We start from the raw sequence: 15,982 nt of genomic DNA on the forward strand, positions 1-15,982 counted from the left end.
TCTATACCGTCGCTAAGTTATATACCATTGCAACGGTTTACAAATAGGCACATAGACTAAGGTAAGTAAATGTAGGATATCGTACATTCTAACAGGTGCCAATAAAGTTCGGTTACAATTTCATAAATAAAATCATTATTTGAGTAATGTTGGTCAAGTCCAGGTATATTATTGAGTTACTATCGCTTTGAAATATTACTTCTTAAATGTAGGATTGAGTAAATTCATTCTCATCTGCATTACCCTGTACTTTCATCCACCAGTTTGACCAGTCAATCTCGAGGTTATTCAGACCACTCTGGTTCTTCAGTCTGCATTCCCCCCTATTTGCCCAGAACCCTCACCCAATAGTTTTTGGCCTAAAAAGAGATTTATGCAGATTTCCACCTCATCAAGAGAAGAAATAAATACATGCGACTAACAGCGATTAGAGAAGGTTGGGAAGCACTGAACTACAGAACCTGAAAAAGCCGGCTTCACCTTTTCCTGCTATGTGATTGGGTCACTACACAACATATGACCTAAGTTCCTGCAGTTCTTGCAGAATATTATTTATTTATTTATTTATTTATTATTTTTATATACCGTTTTCGATTTTACATATCACATCGGTTTACATTTAAACAAAATTTGCAGGAACTCATGCGTTACCTTTGTCAAATACATTAAACATTTAAATATGAGGATTGTTAACAAGGGATATAAAAGAACATGGGGAATGGCTAACACTACGGGATGCACGAAGGGGTGCACAAAGGGGAGTGCCCCTTTGTCGCACCCCTTCCGCGCGTGACGCCTGGTGTTCTGGCACCATTTAATGCCCGACACAGTCCTCAGTGACATCAGAGGGGGTGGGTCTCCCAATCAAGGATCACACACCACCCCTCCCTCTCAGTTCCAGATGGATTCTTTCACCTTTTTTTTTCTTTCTTTCTGTCTTTCTCATCACTGTTAGTTATTTCAGGGAGCCCGGTGGTGATGGTGTGTGGCATCCCTGTGCGCAGGCACCCGGTGTTCTGGCACCGTTTAACGTTTATTATAAGAACAGAATGAAGACAGATAAAGAAAACTTCAGACTGCAGAAGAGTCACATACACACAGATGTAAACCAGTTGATAAAGGGAAGATGCATGCAGAAACAAGATGGTGCAGACTGATGCACTCCACATATAGGAACCTGGAGAAGAAGCTACCAGCAAAATACATAAATTATGACCAGCACAGAGGCTCCATAGATCATCACAGAAAGATCAGAGACCCCACAATACAGTAAAATGCAAACTATAAGTAAATTCAGACTTTAAAGTAATTTATTATTATGAAAAGACAACATTGTTTGCTCATTAGCATATTTTGCCTAAAAAATTCTCAAAGAGAAGTTACAGGTATTTCAGCAGTATTGGTATGCCTCTTAAAAAAACACTGTGATAGACAGAATTGGCAAATTGATTGTCATAGTAAATTGTTGATGGAATATTTGACCTGTAATCTTCTATAAATAAAATCTTGATTTAAAATAGACAAGCCTGTTCCTTTAACATCCTGATGCCATCTGGATAATAGAGACATGTATTATTTGATTTTAACAAGTTAACTCAAACCAAAAATAATAGTTAGATGATAACATTTTTATAATTCCTAAATACCTGCCTCTCTTGCAGCAAAATTAACAAATGCATTTCAATAATATATAATTTGTACAAACAGTGAATTTTCTGAATTGTTATTGACAAGTACAAAATGATGGGCATTATTTTGAATGACTTTGCTAGTTAATGTCCTCTTACAGATACAGCAGAAGAGTAAATGAATAACAGAGATCTATTTCCTTCCTAATATTGCATTAAAGATCTTCCCAGTTGTCCTGACCTGAATGTCCTTAAACCCCACTGCTGTAAGGAGTTTGTTGAACTCAGCTGGAGTCCATTCCTTCCCTTCTAAAAGTACCAGCATGTTCAGAGATTGTAGCTGGGAAGTCACAGGTCCACTTCTGTCTTCATTCAAAAGTTCTTCCACCAAAAGGACAGCACCACCTCATTTGATTAGGACACAGAAAGCATATTTACTTTAGATAACATGACTTTTTTCAATTATGTGTTTGATAACTTGCACATTTACAAAAACTGTGTTCTAGAACTATTGTACTTCTAACATTAATCAAATCATTAAGCTCAAGCTAATCATAACTAAGTACTGGGACCCGTGCTTTTCAATATATTTATAAATAATCTGGAAAGGAATATGACGAGTGAGGTTATCAAATTTGCAGAATGATACAAAATTATTCAGAGTAGTTAAATCACAAGCGGATTGTGATAAATTGCAGGAAGACCTTGTGAGACAGTAAAATTGGGCATCCAAATGGCAGATGAAATTTAATGTGGATAAGTGTTGCGGTCCCAGTCGCGGCAGCCACGACTAGGCCATTATCTCCTTGGTCCCGGCCCATCTCCGAGGGTCTGCGGCCTGTTTCGCGGCATCCTCGCGGGGGGGGGACACCGCCGAGAAGCCCTTCCTGGACGCCTTCTCCCTAGGCGTGCGCGCGCTCGCAATCCGCACTTACGAATGCCGTTTCCCGCCACTGGAAGCTCCACCCTATCCACGACGTCAGACACCGCGGCCTATGTAAGGCCGCCGCAGAGCCCAGGACCTTGCCTTGCAACAGGGTTCCTTGCGGTTCTCAGTTGCTCCGTGCCCGCAGTGTGCTATTGCGTTAGCAGCTCCGTTCCTGCCTGAGACTTGTTTCACTCCGTGCCCAAGTCGTGCTTCTGTCTGGCTTGCTTGCAATAACCTGTTCTGCTTCAGTTCCAGCTTGGTTCCAGCAGCCAGTCCTGCTTCAGCTCCTGTCTGGTTCCAGAAGCCACACCTGCTTCAGTTCCTGCTTGCTTCAGTCCAAGCCTGCTTCAGTTCCTGCCTGACTCCTGATCCCTGCCTGCCTGCTCCAGCTCCAGCCTCCGTGATCACCTAAGTCCCAGCGGCCGTGCTCCTACGGGCTCCTCCCGGGGGAGTACCGGCTTTCAGGGTTAAGCTCACGTCCGGCTCCTGCCTGGTATCTGCCTCCCGACCTGTCACTCACCAGAGACTATAGTACACTTCTCCCCAGTCTTTCACAGGTCGGCCCAAAGGTCCAATAAACAGTTCTCTCACAATAGATTGCAAGGCCATGGTCTCGGCCGAGGTACCAGGATCCCAGGACCTTCCTGGGTTGGCTCTGCAGCTACAACAACAACAACAATACCTGGATGTCCTGGCCGGATCTGTTGGGCAATTAGCTGCCCGAATGGATGCCCATGATACCCGTTCTTCGCCTGCTGTGGGTTCGAGCCCCGAGGATGCAGCCTCATCCGTGACTCAGCTGCCGCCACCTGCTCGCTACTAGGGATGTGAATCGTTTTAGGACGATTAAAATTATCGTCCGATAATTTTAATATCGTCTTAAACCGTTATGGAACACAATACAATACAGATTCTAACGATTTATCGTTATAAATCGTTAGAATCGTGAGCCGGCACACTAAAACCCCCTAAAACCCACCCCCGACCCTTTAAATTAAATCCCCCACCCTCCCGAACCCCCCCCAAATAACTTAAATAACCTGCGGGTCCAGCGGCGGTCCGGAACGGCAGCGGTCCGGAACGGGCTCCTGCTCCTGCATCTTGTCGTCTTCGGCCGGCGCCATTTTCCAAAATGGCGCCGAAAAATGGCGGCGGCCATAGACGAAAAAGATTGGACGGCAGGAGGTCCTTCCGGACCCCCGCTGGACTTTTGGCAAGTCTCGTGGGGGTCAGGAGGCCCCCCACAAGCTGGCCAAAAGTTCCTGGAGGTCCAGCGGGGGTCAGGGAGCGATTTCCCGCCGCGAATCGTTTTCGTACGGAAAATGGCGCCAGGCAGGAGATCGACTGCAGGAGGTCGTTCAGCGAGGGTTCCGGCGCCTCGCTGAACGACCTCCTGCAGTCGATCTCCTGCCGGCGCCATTTTCCGTACGAAAACGATTCGCGGCGGGAAATCGCTCCCTGACCCCCGCTGGACCTCCAGGAACTTTTGGCCAGCTTGTGGGGGGCCTCCTGACCCCCACGAGACTTGCCAAAAGTCCAGCGGGGGTCCGGAAGGACCTCCTGCCGTCCAATCTTTTTCGTCTATGGCCGCCGCCATTTTTCGGCGCCATTTTGGAAAATGGCGCCGGCCGAAGACGACAAGATGCAGGAGCAGGAGCCCGTTCCGGACCGCTGCCGTTCCGGACCGCCGCTGGACCCGCAGGTTATTTAAGTTATTTGGGGGGGGTTCGGGAGGGTGGGGGATTTAATTTAAAGGGTCGGGGGTGGGTTTTTAGGGGGTTTTAATGTGCCGGTTTTTCGATTTTTCGATTTTTTCCATTTTTTAACGATTTTTCACGATTTTTCACGATATTTTACCCCCCCAAACGGCAACAATACGATTCCCTCCCCCTCCCAGCCGAAATCGATCGTTAAGACGATCGAGGACACGATTCACATCCCTACTCGCTACGCTGGAGATGCTAGGATCTGCCGTGGGTTCTTGAACCCGTGTTTCGTGCGCTTCTCGCAATTGCCCCGGCAGTTTCCCACGGACTCCATTAAAGTAGAGTACATTCTCTCCCTGCTCGATGGAAAGGCACTGGTGTGGGCCTCCCCCCCTGTGGGAGTGTAACGACTCCTCCTTGGACGACTTGCAGCAGTTTTTCACCAACTTTCGCCAAGTCTTTGACGAGCCCGCCCGCCAGGCCTCAGCCACTTCAGATTTCCTACAGCTTTGCCAAGGATCCCGTTCCCTGGTGGATTATGCCATGGATTTCAGAACTCTCGCTCAGGAAGTAGGTTGGCAGGACGATAGCCTTAAAGCCATCTTCTTGGAAGGGTTGTCAGGGCGCATCAAGGACGAGATTGCCGCCCAGGATCTCCCGGAAGATCTTAATGCCCTCATTAACATGGCTGCCTGCATCTATCGCCGCCTGCAACAGCGAGCACGAGAGTTATGCACGACAAAGCACAGTCCTGCCCGCAGTTCCTCACGCCCACTGCCTTCACCCAGGCCTGCCCGTCCTCAGGTTTCTGCCTCTGAACCCATGCAGATGGGATGTGCCCCGCTCTCCCCTGAGGAGAGACAATGCCGCCGCTCGATGGGCTTGTGCCTGTACTGCAGTCAGAAAGGCCATTTCTTGGCACACTGCAGGAGCGTGCAGAAAACTCCAGAACCTAAGAAGTTGGGAGGAGCTCTTCCTAGGTTGTGCCACAGCTCCTCAGAGTATGATACCCATTACCTTGGAATTTCCTGGAGGGTCCTTGGAAACCCTTGCCTTCCTGGATTCTGGAGCCGGAGGTAATTTTATCCAGCAAGACTTGGTCTCTCAACTACAGATTCCTATGCAGAGATGAGAAGTTCCACCTCCATTCAGGGAACGCTCCCTCCAGGTCGCATATTGACCGCCACGACTCCCATCACAGTCCGCACCAGGGCGATCCACTCAGAGGAGATAGCCTTCCTGATTCTCGAAAAGGCTGTCCACCCCTTGGTGCTGGGGCTGCCATGGCTCCAAAAGCAATCGCCTGTGATCCAGTGATAGCCTGTGACTCCACTTAGTGATCTGCAAATCACTAAGTAGAGTCCCTATTGCATCTCCCATTGTATGAAGGTTCCCAAACCTCCAGCACTTCTGCTTTTGCACTCCACCCTCAGGCCTCCAGTGCCATACGAGGACTTTACGGATGTCTTCTCGAAGACTAAAGCAGAGATTCTTCTGCAGCATCACCCATATGACTGCGCCATTGACTTATTGCCTGGATCTATGCCACCTCGGGGTAGGGTGTACCCCTTGTCCCTGCCCGAGACATGGGCCATGTCTGAGTACATCACTGAGGATTTGGTGAAAGGATTCATTCGCCCGTCAAAGTCGCCCGCCGGGCCGAGATTCTTTTTTGTCAGCAAAAAGGATGGCTCCCTGAGGCTCTGTATCGACTACCGTGGGCTCAACACAATTACCAAACGGGACCGCTACCCTCTCCTGTTGATTCCAGAACTCCTGGATCAGCTCCAGGGCACCAGAGTCTTTACTAAGTTAGATCTACACGGGGTCTACAACTTAGAATCCATCCCGGGGACGAATGGAAGACCGCGTTCAATACACGGGATGGGCATTACGAATACCTCGTAATGCTCTTTGGCCTTTGTAACGCCCCAGCGGTCTTCCAAAACCTGATGAACGAGGTGCTATGGGATTTGCTCAACGTCTGTGTGATCGTCTACCTCGACGATGTCCTGATCTACTCTCGTGACCTGCCTACGCACCGCAAGCATGTACGCCAGGTGCTCCAAATTCTCAGGGAACACAGCTTATATGCTAAGCTTGAGAAATGCAGCTTTGAAAAGACTTCCTTGCAATTCCTGGGATGTATTGTTTCGGCTGACGGCTTCCAGATGGATCCGGAGAAAGTCGCTACAATTAGGAACTGGCCGCAGCCAAGGGGTCTCAAGGCGTTGCAACGTTTCCTCGGCTTTGCTAACTTTTATTGGCATTTTATTCCCAGCTATTCTCGCATAGTGGCTCCTCTGACTGCGCTCACCCGGAAGGGAGCCAATGCGGTGGACTGGCCTGCCCAAGCCAGCCAAGCCTTCGAAGAGTTAAAAAGAGCCTTCTTACAAGACACATGCCTCCGCCATCCTGATCCCAGTCGGCCATTCATGGTTGAGGTTGATGCCTCGAATGTAGCGGTTGGAGCGGTGCTGAGCCAGCACTCTGATACTGGACAGCTTCTCCCGTGTTCCTTTTACTCCTGGAGATTCTCCCCGGCTGAGAGTCGGCGTCAAAGAGTCGACAACAAAGAACTGCTCACCATGAAGCTCACCCTGGAAGAATGGAGGCAGTGGTTGGAGGGAGCCAATCACCCCTTCACCATTTACACGGATCATAAAAATCTCTCTTTCCTCCGCCAAGCCCAGCGCTTGAACCTGAGACAAGCCCTGTGGTCTTTGTTTTTTGACCGATTTGACTTCACTCTGCGATATCGCCCTGGCTCAAAAAATGTGCGAGCAGATGCCCTGTCACGGTCCACCGAGATTGAGGAAACCCCTGAGATGCCCCAGTATATTTTGGATCCCAGGAAAGTGTGTGTCGCCGCCACCTCCATGTCTTCCGAAGAAAAGACCGCAGTCCCACGCCACTCTCGAAGGGCCGTGCTGGCATGGGCCCACGAATCCCTCACTGAATGGCATGCGGGTCATACCGGTACGCTAGAGCTCCTCAACTGGTACTATTGGTGGCCAACAGTAAGACAAGATATTCATCTCTTCGTCGACTCCTGCCCCACCTGTGCACTGCAAAAACCGCTTGGTGGGAAACATAGAGGGTTGTTACACCCCTTGCCTATCCCGGTGGAGCCCTGGACGCACCTCTCCACTGACTTTGTGGTGGACCTCCCAGCATCAAATGGGAACACGGTCATCTGGGTTGTTGTGGACCAGTTCTCCAAAATGGCACATTTTGTTCCCCTGTCGAAATTGCCTTCAGCGCCCGACTTGGCTAATTTATTTGTTCACCATGTGTTCTGACTTCATGGTCTTCCCCAGGACATCATATCAGACCAAGGACCACAATTCACTGCCCGCTACTGGAGGGCATTATGTAAACGCTTCAAGGTCCAGTTGAGTCTCTCGTCAGCCTTTCACCCTCAGAGTAACGGGCAGACTGAACGTACAAACCGGAATCTGAAGAGCTTCCTGCGCTCCTTTGTAAATGAAAGACAAGAAGATTGGGCCAAACTTCTCCCATGGGCGGAATTTTCTTACAACAATCACACACACTCCGCTACAGGAAGTTCTCCCTTCTTAGCTGTTTATGGGAAGCAACTTTGGCCACCCTTGCCTTCGCCTGAACCCAGCGCACTGCCAGCAGTGCAACTCTCTGCCCGCCAGCTACTTGTCCTCTGGACGTCTATCCAAAAGAAGATGCAAAGAGCCACCCTTGCTGCCAAAAGATGGGCCGACAGCCACCGGCAGCCAGCACCAGTCTACCTCTCAGGGGATCGTGTTTGGCTGAGTACAAAGAATCTACCACTTCGGATTTCTCCCGCAAACTCGCCCCCAGATTCTGTGGACCATTCCGCATTGCTGAGCGCGTAGGAGTTGTCTCCTATCGCTTGCGCTTACCCTCCTCGATGCATGTGCACAATGTCTTCCATGTGTCGCTTTTGAAGCCTTTCATCCTCTCCAGGTACCATCCCCGAGCTCCCAAATCTGGAGATCCTTCCGTGCCAGGAGACACCACCTACCAAGTCCGGGAGGTTCGTGATGTCAGATTCCATCAACGTCGCTGGGAGTACCTCATCGCCTGGGAGGGTTGTGGATCTGAGGAAAACACATGGGAGCCAACCCGCAATATTCTTGATAAGGACTTATTAAAGCCTTTCATTAGGACCACCCAGGTAAACCCGGGCCTGCTAAGAGGGGGAGTAGGAGGAGGGGTACTGTTGCGGTCCCAGTCACAGTAGCCGCGACTAAGCCCTTACCTCCTTGGTCCTGGCCCATCTCCGAGGGTCTGCGGCCTGTTTCGCAGCATCCCTATGGGGGGGACGCCACCGAGAAGCCCTGCCTGGACGCCTTCTCCCTAGGCACGCGTCGCAATCCACACTTATGAAGGCTGTTTCCTGCCACTGGAAGCTCCGCCCTGTCCACGACATCAGACACCGCGGCCTATGCAAGGCCGCTGCGGAGCCCAGGACTTTGCCTTGCAACAGGGTTCCTTGCGGTTCTCAGTTGCTCCGTGCCCCGGAGTGTGCTATTGCGTTAGTAGCTCCGTTCCTGCCTGAGACTTGTTTCACTCCGTGCCCAAGTTGTGCTTCTGTCTGGCTTGGTTGCAATAACCTGTTCTGCTTCAGTTGGGATGGGAGAACGAGAGAGATGTGGATCAACAGTGGACCAATCTAAAAGGAGCAATCACCAAGGCAACTGCTCTATATGTTAGAAATGTAAAGAAAAGCAAAAGAAAATTGAAACCTATCTGGTTCTCAAAGGAGGTGGCTGACAAAATTAAAGCTAAAAGGATAGCATTCAAGAAATATAAAAGATCCCAAAGGAAGGAGCACAAAGAAGAATATTTGTATCAACTGAGGGAGACAAAGAAATTAATCAAGTTGGCAAAAAGTCAAGCAGAAGAGAGGATTGCCAAGGAGATAAAAAATGGTGACAAAACATTTTTCAGATACATCAGCGAAAAGAGAAAGGTCCAAAGTGGTATAGTGAAATTGAAAGGTGGTAATGATCAATGTGTGGAGAGAGACGAAGAAATGGCAGAAATATTAAACGAATACTTCAGCTCTGTGTTCACTAAAGAAGACCCTGGAGAAGGACCATCTCTACACAACAAGAAACTGGAGGGAAGTGGAATGGATGAAAATCCTTTTACAGTAGAAAATGTGTGGGAAGAGCTAAAGAACCTGAAAGTGGACAAAGCCATGGGGCCTGATGGGATTCACCCAAGGATATTGAGGGAGCTCAGAGATGTTCTGGCAGCTCCGCTGTGTGACCTGTTCAATAGATCCCTAGAAACGGGAGTGGTGCCGAGTGATTGGAGAAGAGCGGTGGTGGTCCCACTTCACAAGAGTGGGAACAGGGAGGAGGCTGGCAACTACAGACCGGTTAGCCTCACTTCGGTGGTGGGAAAAGTAATGGAGTCACTGCTGAAAGAGAGAATAGTGAACTATCTACAGTCCGGAGAATTGATGGACCAGAGGCAACATGGATTCACCAGGGGAAGATCCTGTCAGACAAATCTGATTAACTTTTTTGACTGGGTAACCAAGGAATTGGATCGAGGAAGAGCGCTTGATATCATATACTTGGATTTCAGCAAAGCTTTTGATACTGTTCCGCACAGGAGACTGGTGAATAAAACGAGAAGCTTAGGAGTGAGGGCCGAGGTGGTGACCTGGATTGCAAATTGGCTGAAGGACAGAAGACAATGTGTGATGGTAAATGGAACCTTCTCTGAAGAGAGAGCGGTTTTAAGTGGTGTACCGCAAGGATCGGTATTGGGACCAGTCCTGTTCAATATCTTTGTGAGCGACATTGCGGACGGGATAGAAGGTAAGGTTTGTCTTTTTGCGGATGACACGAAGATCAGCAACAGAGTGGACACGCCGGAAGGAGTGGAGAGAATGAGACGGGATCTAAAGAAACTGGAAGAGTGGTCGAAGATATGGCAGCTCAGATTCAATGCCAAGAAGTGCAAAGTCATGCATATGGGGAGTGGAAATCCGAATGAACTGTATTCGATGGGGGGGGGAAAGCTGATGTGCACGGAGCAGGAGAGGGACCTTGGGGTGATAGTGTCTAATGATATGAAGTCTGCGAATCAATGCGACAAGGCGATAGCAAAAGCCAGAAGAATGCTGGGCTGCATAGAGAGAGGAATATCGAGTAAGAAAAGGGAAGTAATTATTCCCTTGTACAGGTCCTTGGTGAGGCCTCACCTGGAGTACTGTGTTCAGTTCTGGAGACCGTATCTACAAAAAGACAAAGACAAGATGGAAGCGGTACAGAGAAGGGCGACCAGGAAGGTGGAGGATCTTCATCGCATGACATACGAGGAGAGATTGAAGAATCTAAATATGTACACCCTGGAGGAAAGGAGGAGCAGAGGTGATATGATACAGACTTTCAGATACTTGAAAGGTTTTAATGATCCAAAGACAACGACAAACCTGTTCCGTAGGAAAAAAATCAGCAGAACCAGGGGTCACGATTTGAAGCTCCAGGGAGGAAGATTCAGAACCAATGTCAGGAAGTATTTCTTCACGGAGAGGGTGGTGGACGCCTGGAATGCCCTTCCGGAGGATGTGGTGAAGACCAGAACTGTGAAGGACTTCAAAGGGGCGTGGGATAAACACTGTGGATCCATAAAGTCAAGAGGCCGCCAATGAAGAGTGGGTGACTCGCCAGAATGACGGCTACTGCCTGGAGACAATACCCTTATTCAATAAACATACACATGCTTACTGTGACTCCAACATCGCTCTAAGCTTCAACAGCAAGAGGAAATGTGGAAAAATGGATTTACACTCACAAAGAGGGGAGTAGCTGGCTTGTTACGGCGGTTACTACCCCAAACCAAATAAGCCTGATGCTTCACCTTCAATGCATATACAGCATAGTTCTCTGCTTCAACGGCAGGGGAGAAGAAAAAAGGGTTCACACTCACAAAGCGGGGAGTAGCTGGCTTGTTACGGCGGTTACTACCCCAAACCAAATGTGTCTGATACTTCACTTTCGATGCATATCCAGCATGGCTCTCTGCTTCAACGGCATGGGAGAAGACTGATACATCACGCATTTCCAGCATAGCTCCCTGCTTCAACAGCAGGGGAGAAGAAAAACAACCAATAAGGACTGTATAACATAGTCTGGGTAAAACAAATAAGCATGGGTGTAGCTTGCTTATTGCGGCGGTTACTACCCCTACTACCCCTAACTAATCAAGCTAGATATTTCAATGGTGGGGGTGGAAGGGAAATAGAACCAAGAGCTAAGAGAAACAGATAAGTATGAGAGAAAAAAATGTGTGAAGCTTGCTGGGCAGACTGGATGGGCCGTTTGGTCTTCTTTTGCCGTCATTTCTATGTTTCTATGTTTCTATGGTTCCAGCAGCCAGTCCTGCTTCAGCTCCTGTCTGGTTCCAGTAGCCAGTCCTACTTCAGCTCCTGTCTGGTTCCAGTAGCCAGTCCTGCTTCCAATCCTGTCTGGTTCCAATAGCCAGTCCTGCTTCCAATCCTGTCTGGTTCCAGCAGTCAGTCCTGCTTCAGTTCCTGCTTGCTTCAGTCCAAGCCTGCTTCATTTCCTGCCTGACTCCTGATCCCTGCCTGCCTGCTCCAGCTCCATCCTCCGTGATCACCTAAGTCCCAGCGGCCGTGCTCCTACAGGCTCCTCCCGGGGGAGTACCGGCTTCCAGGGTGAAGCTCATGTCTGGCTCCTGCCTGGTATCCGCCTCCTGACCTGTCACTCACCAGTGACTATAGTACACCCCTCCCCAGTCTCTCACAGGTTGGCCCAAGGGTCCACTAAACAGTTCTCTCACAACAGATAAGTGCAATGTTAGGTTCCATATTAGGAGCTACCATCCAAGAAAAAGATCTAGGCATCATAGTGGATATTCTGGATAATACTTTGAAATCGTCGGTTCAGTGTGCTGCAACAGTCAAAAAAGCAAACAGAATGTTGGGAATTATTAGAAAGGGAAATGTCATAATGCCTCTATATCGCTCCATGGTGAGACCGCACCTTGAATACTGTGTACTATTCTGGTAGCCGCATCTCAAAAAAGATATAGCTGTGATGGAAAAGATACAGAGAAGGGCGAACAAAATGATAAAGGGGATGGAACAGCTCCCCTATGAGGAAAGACTAAAGAGGTTAGGACTTTTCAGCTTGGAGAAGAGACGGCTGAGGAAGGATATGATAGAGGTCTTTAAAATCATGAGAGGTCTAGAATGGGTAAATGTGAATCAGTTATTTACTCTTTCAGATAACAGAGGACTAGGGGGCACTCCATGAAGTTAGCAAGTAGCACATTTAAGACTAATTGGAGAAAATTATTTTTCTCTCAATGCACAATTAAGCTCTGGAATTTGTTGCCAGAGGATGTGGTTAGTGCAGTTACGGGCTGATACAGTAAAAGTCGCGGGAGAGCGGGTGAACGCCCTCTCTCCTGGCGCGCACAGGCCACTCTCCTGTGCACGCGATTCTATATTCAAATGAGGGCCTGCGGCAAAAAGAGGCGCTAGGGACCGTAGCAGGTCCCTAGCGCCTCTTTTTGGACTGGAGCGGTGGCTGTCAGCGGCTTTGACAGCTGACGCTCAATTTTGCCAGCATCAGTTCTCAAACTCGCTGACAGCCACGGGTTTGGAAATCGGACGCCGGCAAAATTGAGCATCCGGTTTTCAACCCGCGAGCCGTGGGCCGATTTAAATTTTTTTTTAAACTTTTTTTAACTTTCAGGACCTCCAACTTAATATTGCCATGATATTAAGCCGGAGGGTGCACAGAAAAGCAGTTTTTACTGCTTTTCTGTGCACTTTCCTGGTGCCCGGAGAAATTAACGCCTACCTTTGGGTAGGCACTAATTTCTGAAAGTAAAATGTGTCGCTTGGCTGCACATTTTACTTTCTGAATTACATGGGAATATCTAATAGGGCCATCAACATGCATTTGCATGTTGTGGGTGCTATTAGGTTCGGGGTGGTCGGACGTGCATTTTCGACGTGCTATTACCCCTTACTGAACAAGGGGTAAAGCTAGCACGTCGAAAATGCGCGTCCAATCACGGGTTAACAGTGGGCTCCGCCAGAGCGCACTTTACTGTATAGGCCTGTTAGTGTAGCTGGGTTCAAAAAAGGTTTGGATAAGTTCTTGGAGGAGAAACCCATTAACTGCTATTAATAAAGTTGACTTAGGGAATGGCTGTTGTGCACCCCATCCACATCTGGCCCGCGCATGGGCCTGCTCACCTTTCTGGCTCCTCTGCAGGTTCTGGATCGGCCTCCCCAGTGGCAGCTGTGAGCTTCTCCAGGCCTCGGCATCCTGCGGTGGCGGTCGCCGGGCCTTCCACTGCACGCTAGGCTTCACGCTGGAGTTCGGCATTCCTCGTGGCATTGGCCACGCCCCTACGCATGCTCGCACGGACCGCCCGGCCTCTTGTAGGGCCAGGAGCGGGCCCTAGCTCATCGGCGCGTCCTGATTGAAGGAGATATTTAAGGAAGTTCCTGCCTGCACTTCCTTGCCTTGGCAATCGGGTCAGATTTGTTCTTGTGCTAGATTGTCACTGTGTGCTAAAGCTTTGTTCCAGTCTCGTTCCAGTCTTGTTCCAGCTTCGTTCCAGGATCCTACTGTTCCAGCTTTGTTCCTGCACCCTTCTGTTCCTGCATCCGTCTGTCCCAGTGTTAGTCTGTCCGTCTCCTCAGGTAGTACCTTCTCTGGTACTGACCTCAGCTTGTTCCTGACTACTCTGCCTCCTGCCTGCCTTCTGACCTTGGCTTGTTCATTGACTCCTGACCTCGGCTTGCCTGAGACCTCATCTGACTTCCGGTACCTGACCTCTGCCTGTTTGACCACTCCTCAGACTGACCTTTGGATTTGACCACTGCCTGATTGACTACGTCCTGATTCTGGTTCTGTCCCTTGCCTTGTCATCGCCTACTCTGTACTGTTCTTCTTTGTTCCATCTGACTTCCAGTCTCGAACCTGACCGCACTCCTTCATTGTCCGTGGGCACGCCAGTCTACCATCTCTCCCAGAGTCCCTGCGAGACCCACCTTAGTCCAAGTGGCCCAGGTCCCTACGGGCTCCACCCGGGGGGACCACGGGCTTCCAATTGTGAAGCTCATCCTAGCCTCTGTCCAGTGCTCCACCCCCTGGGGGCAGGTGCCTCCTGGTCCCTACCAGGAGCTTGTTCTCTCCTGCTCCAGGACAAGGGTCCACCCCCGAGGGCAACAACGGTCTCTGTTTTTACTGATGTATCAGAGGTGGCACCTGCTGCGAAGAGGAGACTGAGGGCAGCCCCAGCCTCAGGGGAGATCCCAGAGGGAGCGGCTCCATGCTGCGAATGGCAGCAGTGATGGCATCAGCCCAGGCTGCAAAGAAACAATGGCGGCCTCTGGACTGCACAGATGCACAGTGGCAAGGCCTGCCATGCAGGGGTGGTATCGCGGCCTTCAGGCCGAAGCAAACCCCCAATGAGGGCATCCCAGAGCCAGGGCAAGATGGCAGCCTCCTGTCCCAAGACGATATTTTAAATTGTCAAAAAACGATTCACATCCCTAAAGATTTAGAGGCAGATTTTCAGAGCCCTGCTCGCCTAAATCCACCTAAATCCGGGCGGATTTAGGCGAGCAGGGCCCTGCGCGCCGGTGCGCCTATGTTCAATAGGCCTACCGGCGCGCGCAGGCCCCGGGACTCGCGTAAGTCCTGGGGTTTGGTGAGGGGGGCGTGTCGGGGGCGGGCCCGGTCGGCGCGGCGTTTTGGGGGCGTGTCGGCAGCGTTTTGGGGGCGGGCCCGGGGCGTGGTTACAGCCCGGGGCGGTCCAGGGGCGTGGCCGCACCCTCCGTATCCGCTCCCAGGTCGCGTCCCGGCGCGCTAGCGGCCCGCTGGCGCGCGGGGATTTACTTCTCCCTCCAGGAGGCGTAAATCCCCCGACAAAGGTAAGTGGGGGGTTTAGACAGGGCTGGGCGGGTGGGTTAGGTAGGGGAAGGGAGGGGATGGTGAGGGGAGGGCAAAAGAAAGTTCCCTCCGCTCCGGAGCGGCTTCGGAGGGAACGGAGGTAGGCTGTGCGGCTTGGCGCGCGCCGGCTATACGGAATCGATAGCCTTCCATGCGCCGATCCCGGATTTTAGCGGCTACGCGCGTATCTACTAAAATCCAGCGTACTTTTGTTTGCGCCTGGAGCGCCAACAAAAGTACGCCAAATCGCGCTATTTGAAAATCTACCCCTTTGTGTTAGAGCTGTAAATTTACTTCTTGTCCCCCTTCCATTTATTAGTTTAGATTTATTCATGTTATGATCACTATTGCCAAGTTACCCCCCCTACCATTACCTCTCTCACCAAATCCTGCATTCCACTAAGAATTAAATCTAAAATAGCTCCCTCTCTTGTTGGTTCCTGAACCAATTGCTCCAGGAAGCAGTGATTTATTACATCCAGGAACTTTATGTCTCTAGCAAGTCCTGATGTTACATTTACCCAGTCAATACTGGGGTAATTGAAATCTCCCATTATTTATTTATTTAAAACTTTTATATACCGGCATTCGTAAGCATACATCATACCGGTTCACATTGTAACTAGAAGGCTGAAATTACAATCAACGGGGAGGGGAAACCGGGAGGAGTATACATAGAGCAGGAAGGTAGGAAATAAAGCAATTAACAAGAGGGGCAGTCTATTTACAGGTATATACAGGAGGCTTAAGCAGGTTACTTAC

At 49.9% G+C, this 15,982-nt stretch overlaps 1 protein-coding gene across 6 annotated transcripts in view; it reads right to left on the reverse strand.

Moving 5' to 3' along the window:
* Positions 1-1,292: 1,292 nt before the first annotated feature.
* Positions 1,293-15,982, reverse strand: part of LOC115092612 (acetylserotonin O-methyltransferase-like) — a 58,703-nt gene continuing 44,013 nt past the window's right edge. For all 6 annotated transcript variants that reach the window (XM_029603645.1, XM_029603647.1, XM_029603646.1 and 3 more), the window contains one exon: positions 1,293-2,033. In XM_029603645.1, the coding sequence (XP_029459505.1) occupies positions 1,822-2,033 (212 nt within the window). In that variant the 3' untranslated portion in view covers positions 1,293-1,821. The remainder of the gene's footprint in view (positions 2,034-15,982) is intronic.

The sequence above is a fragment of the Rhinatrema bivittatum genome, chromosome 5 (assembly GCF_901001135.1).
Source record: "Rhinatrema bivittatum chromosome 5, aRhiBiv1.1, whole genome shotgun sequence".
In the NCBI taxonomy this organism is placed as follows: domain Eukaryota; kingdom Metazoa; phylum Chordata; class Amphibia; order Gymnophiona; family Rhinatrematidae; genus Rhinatrema; species Rhinatrema bivittatum.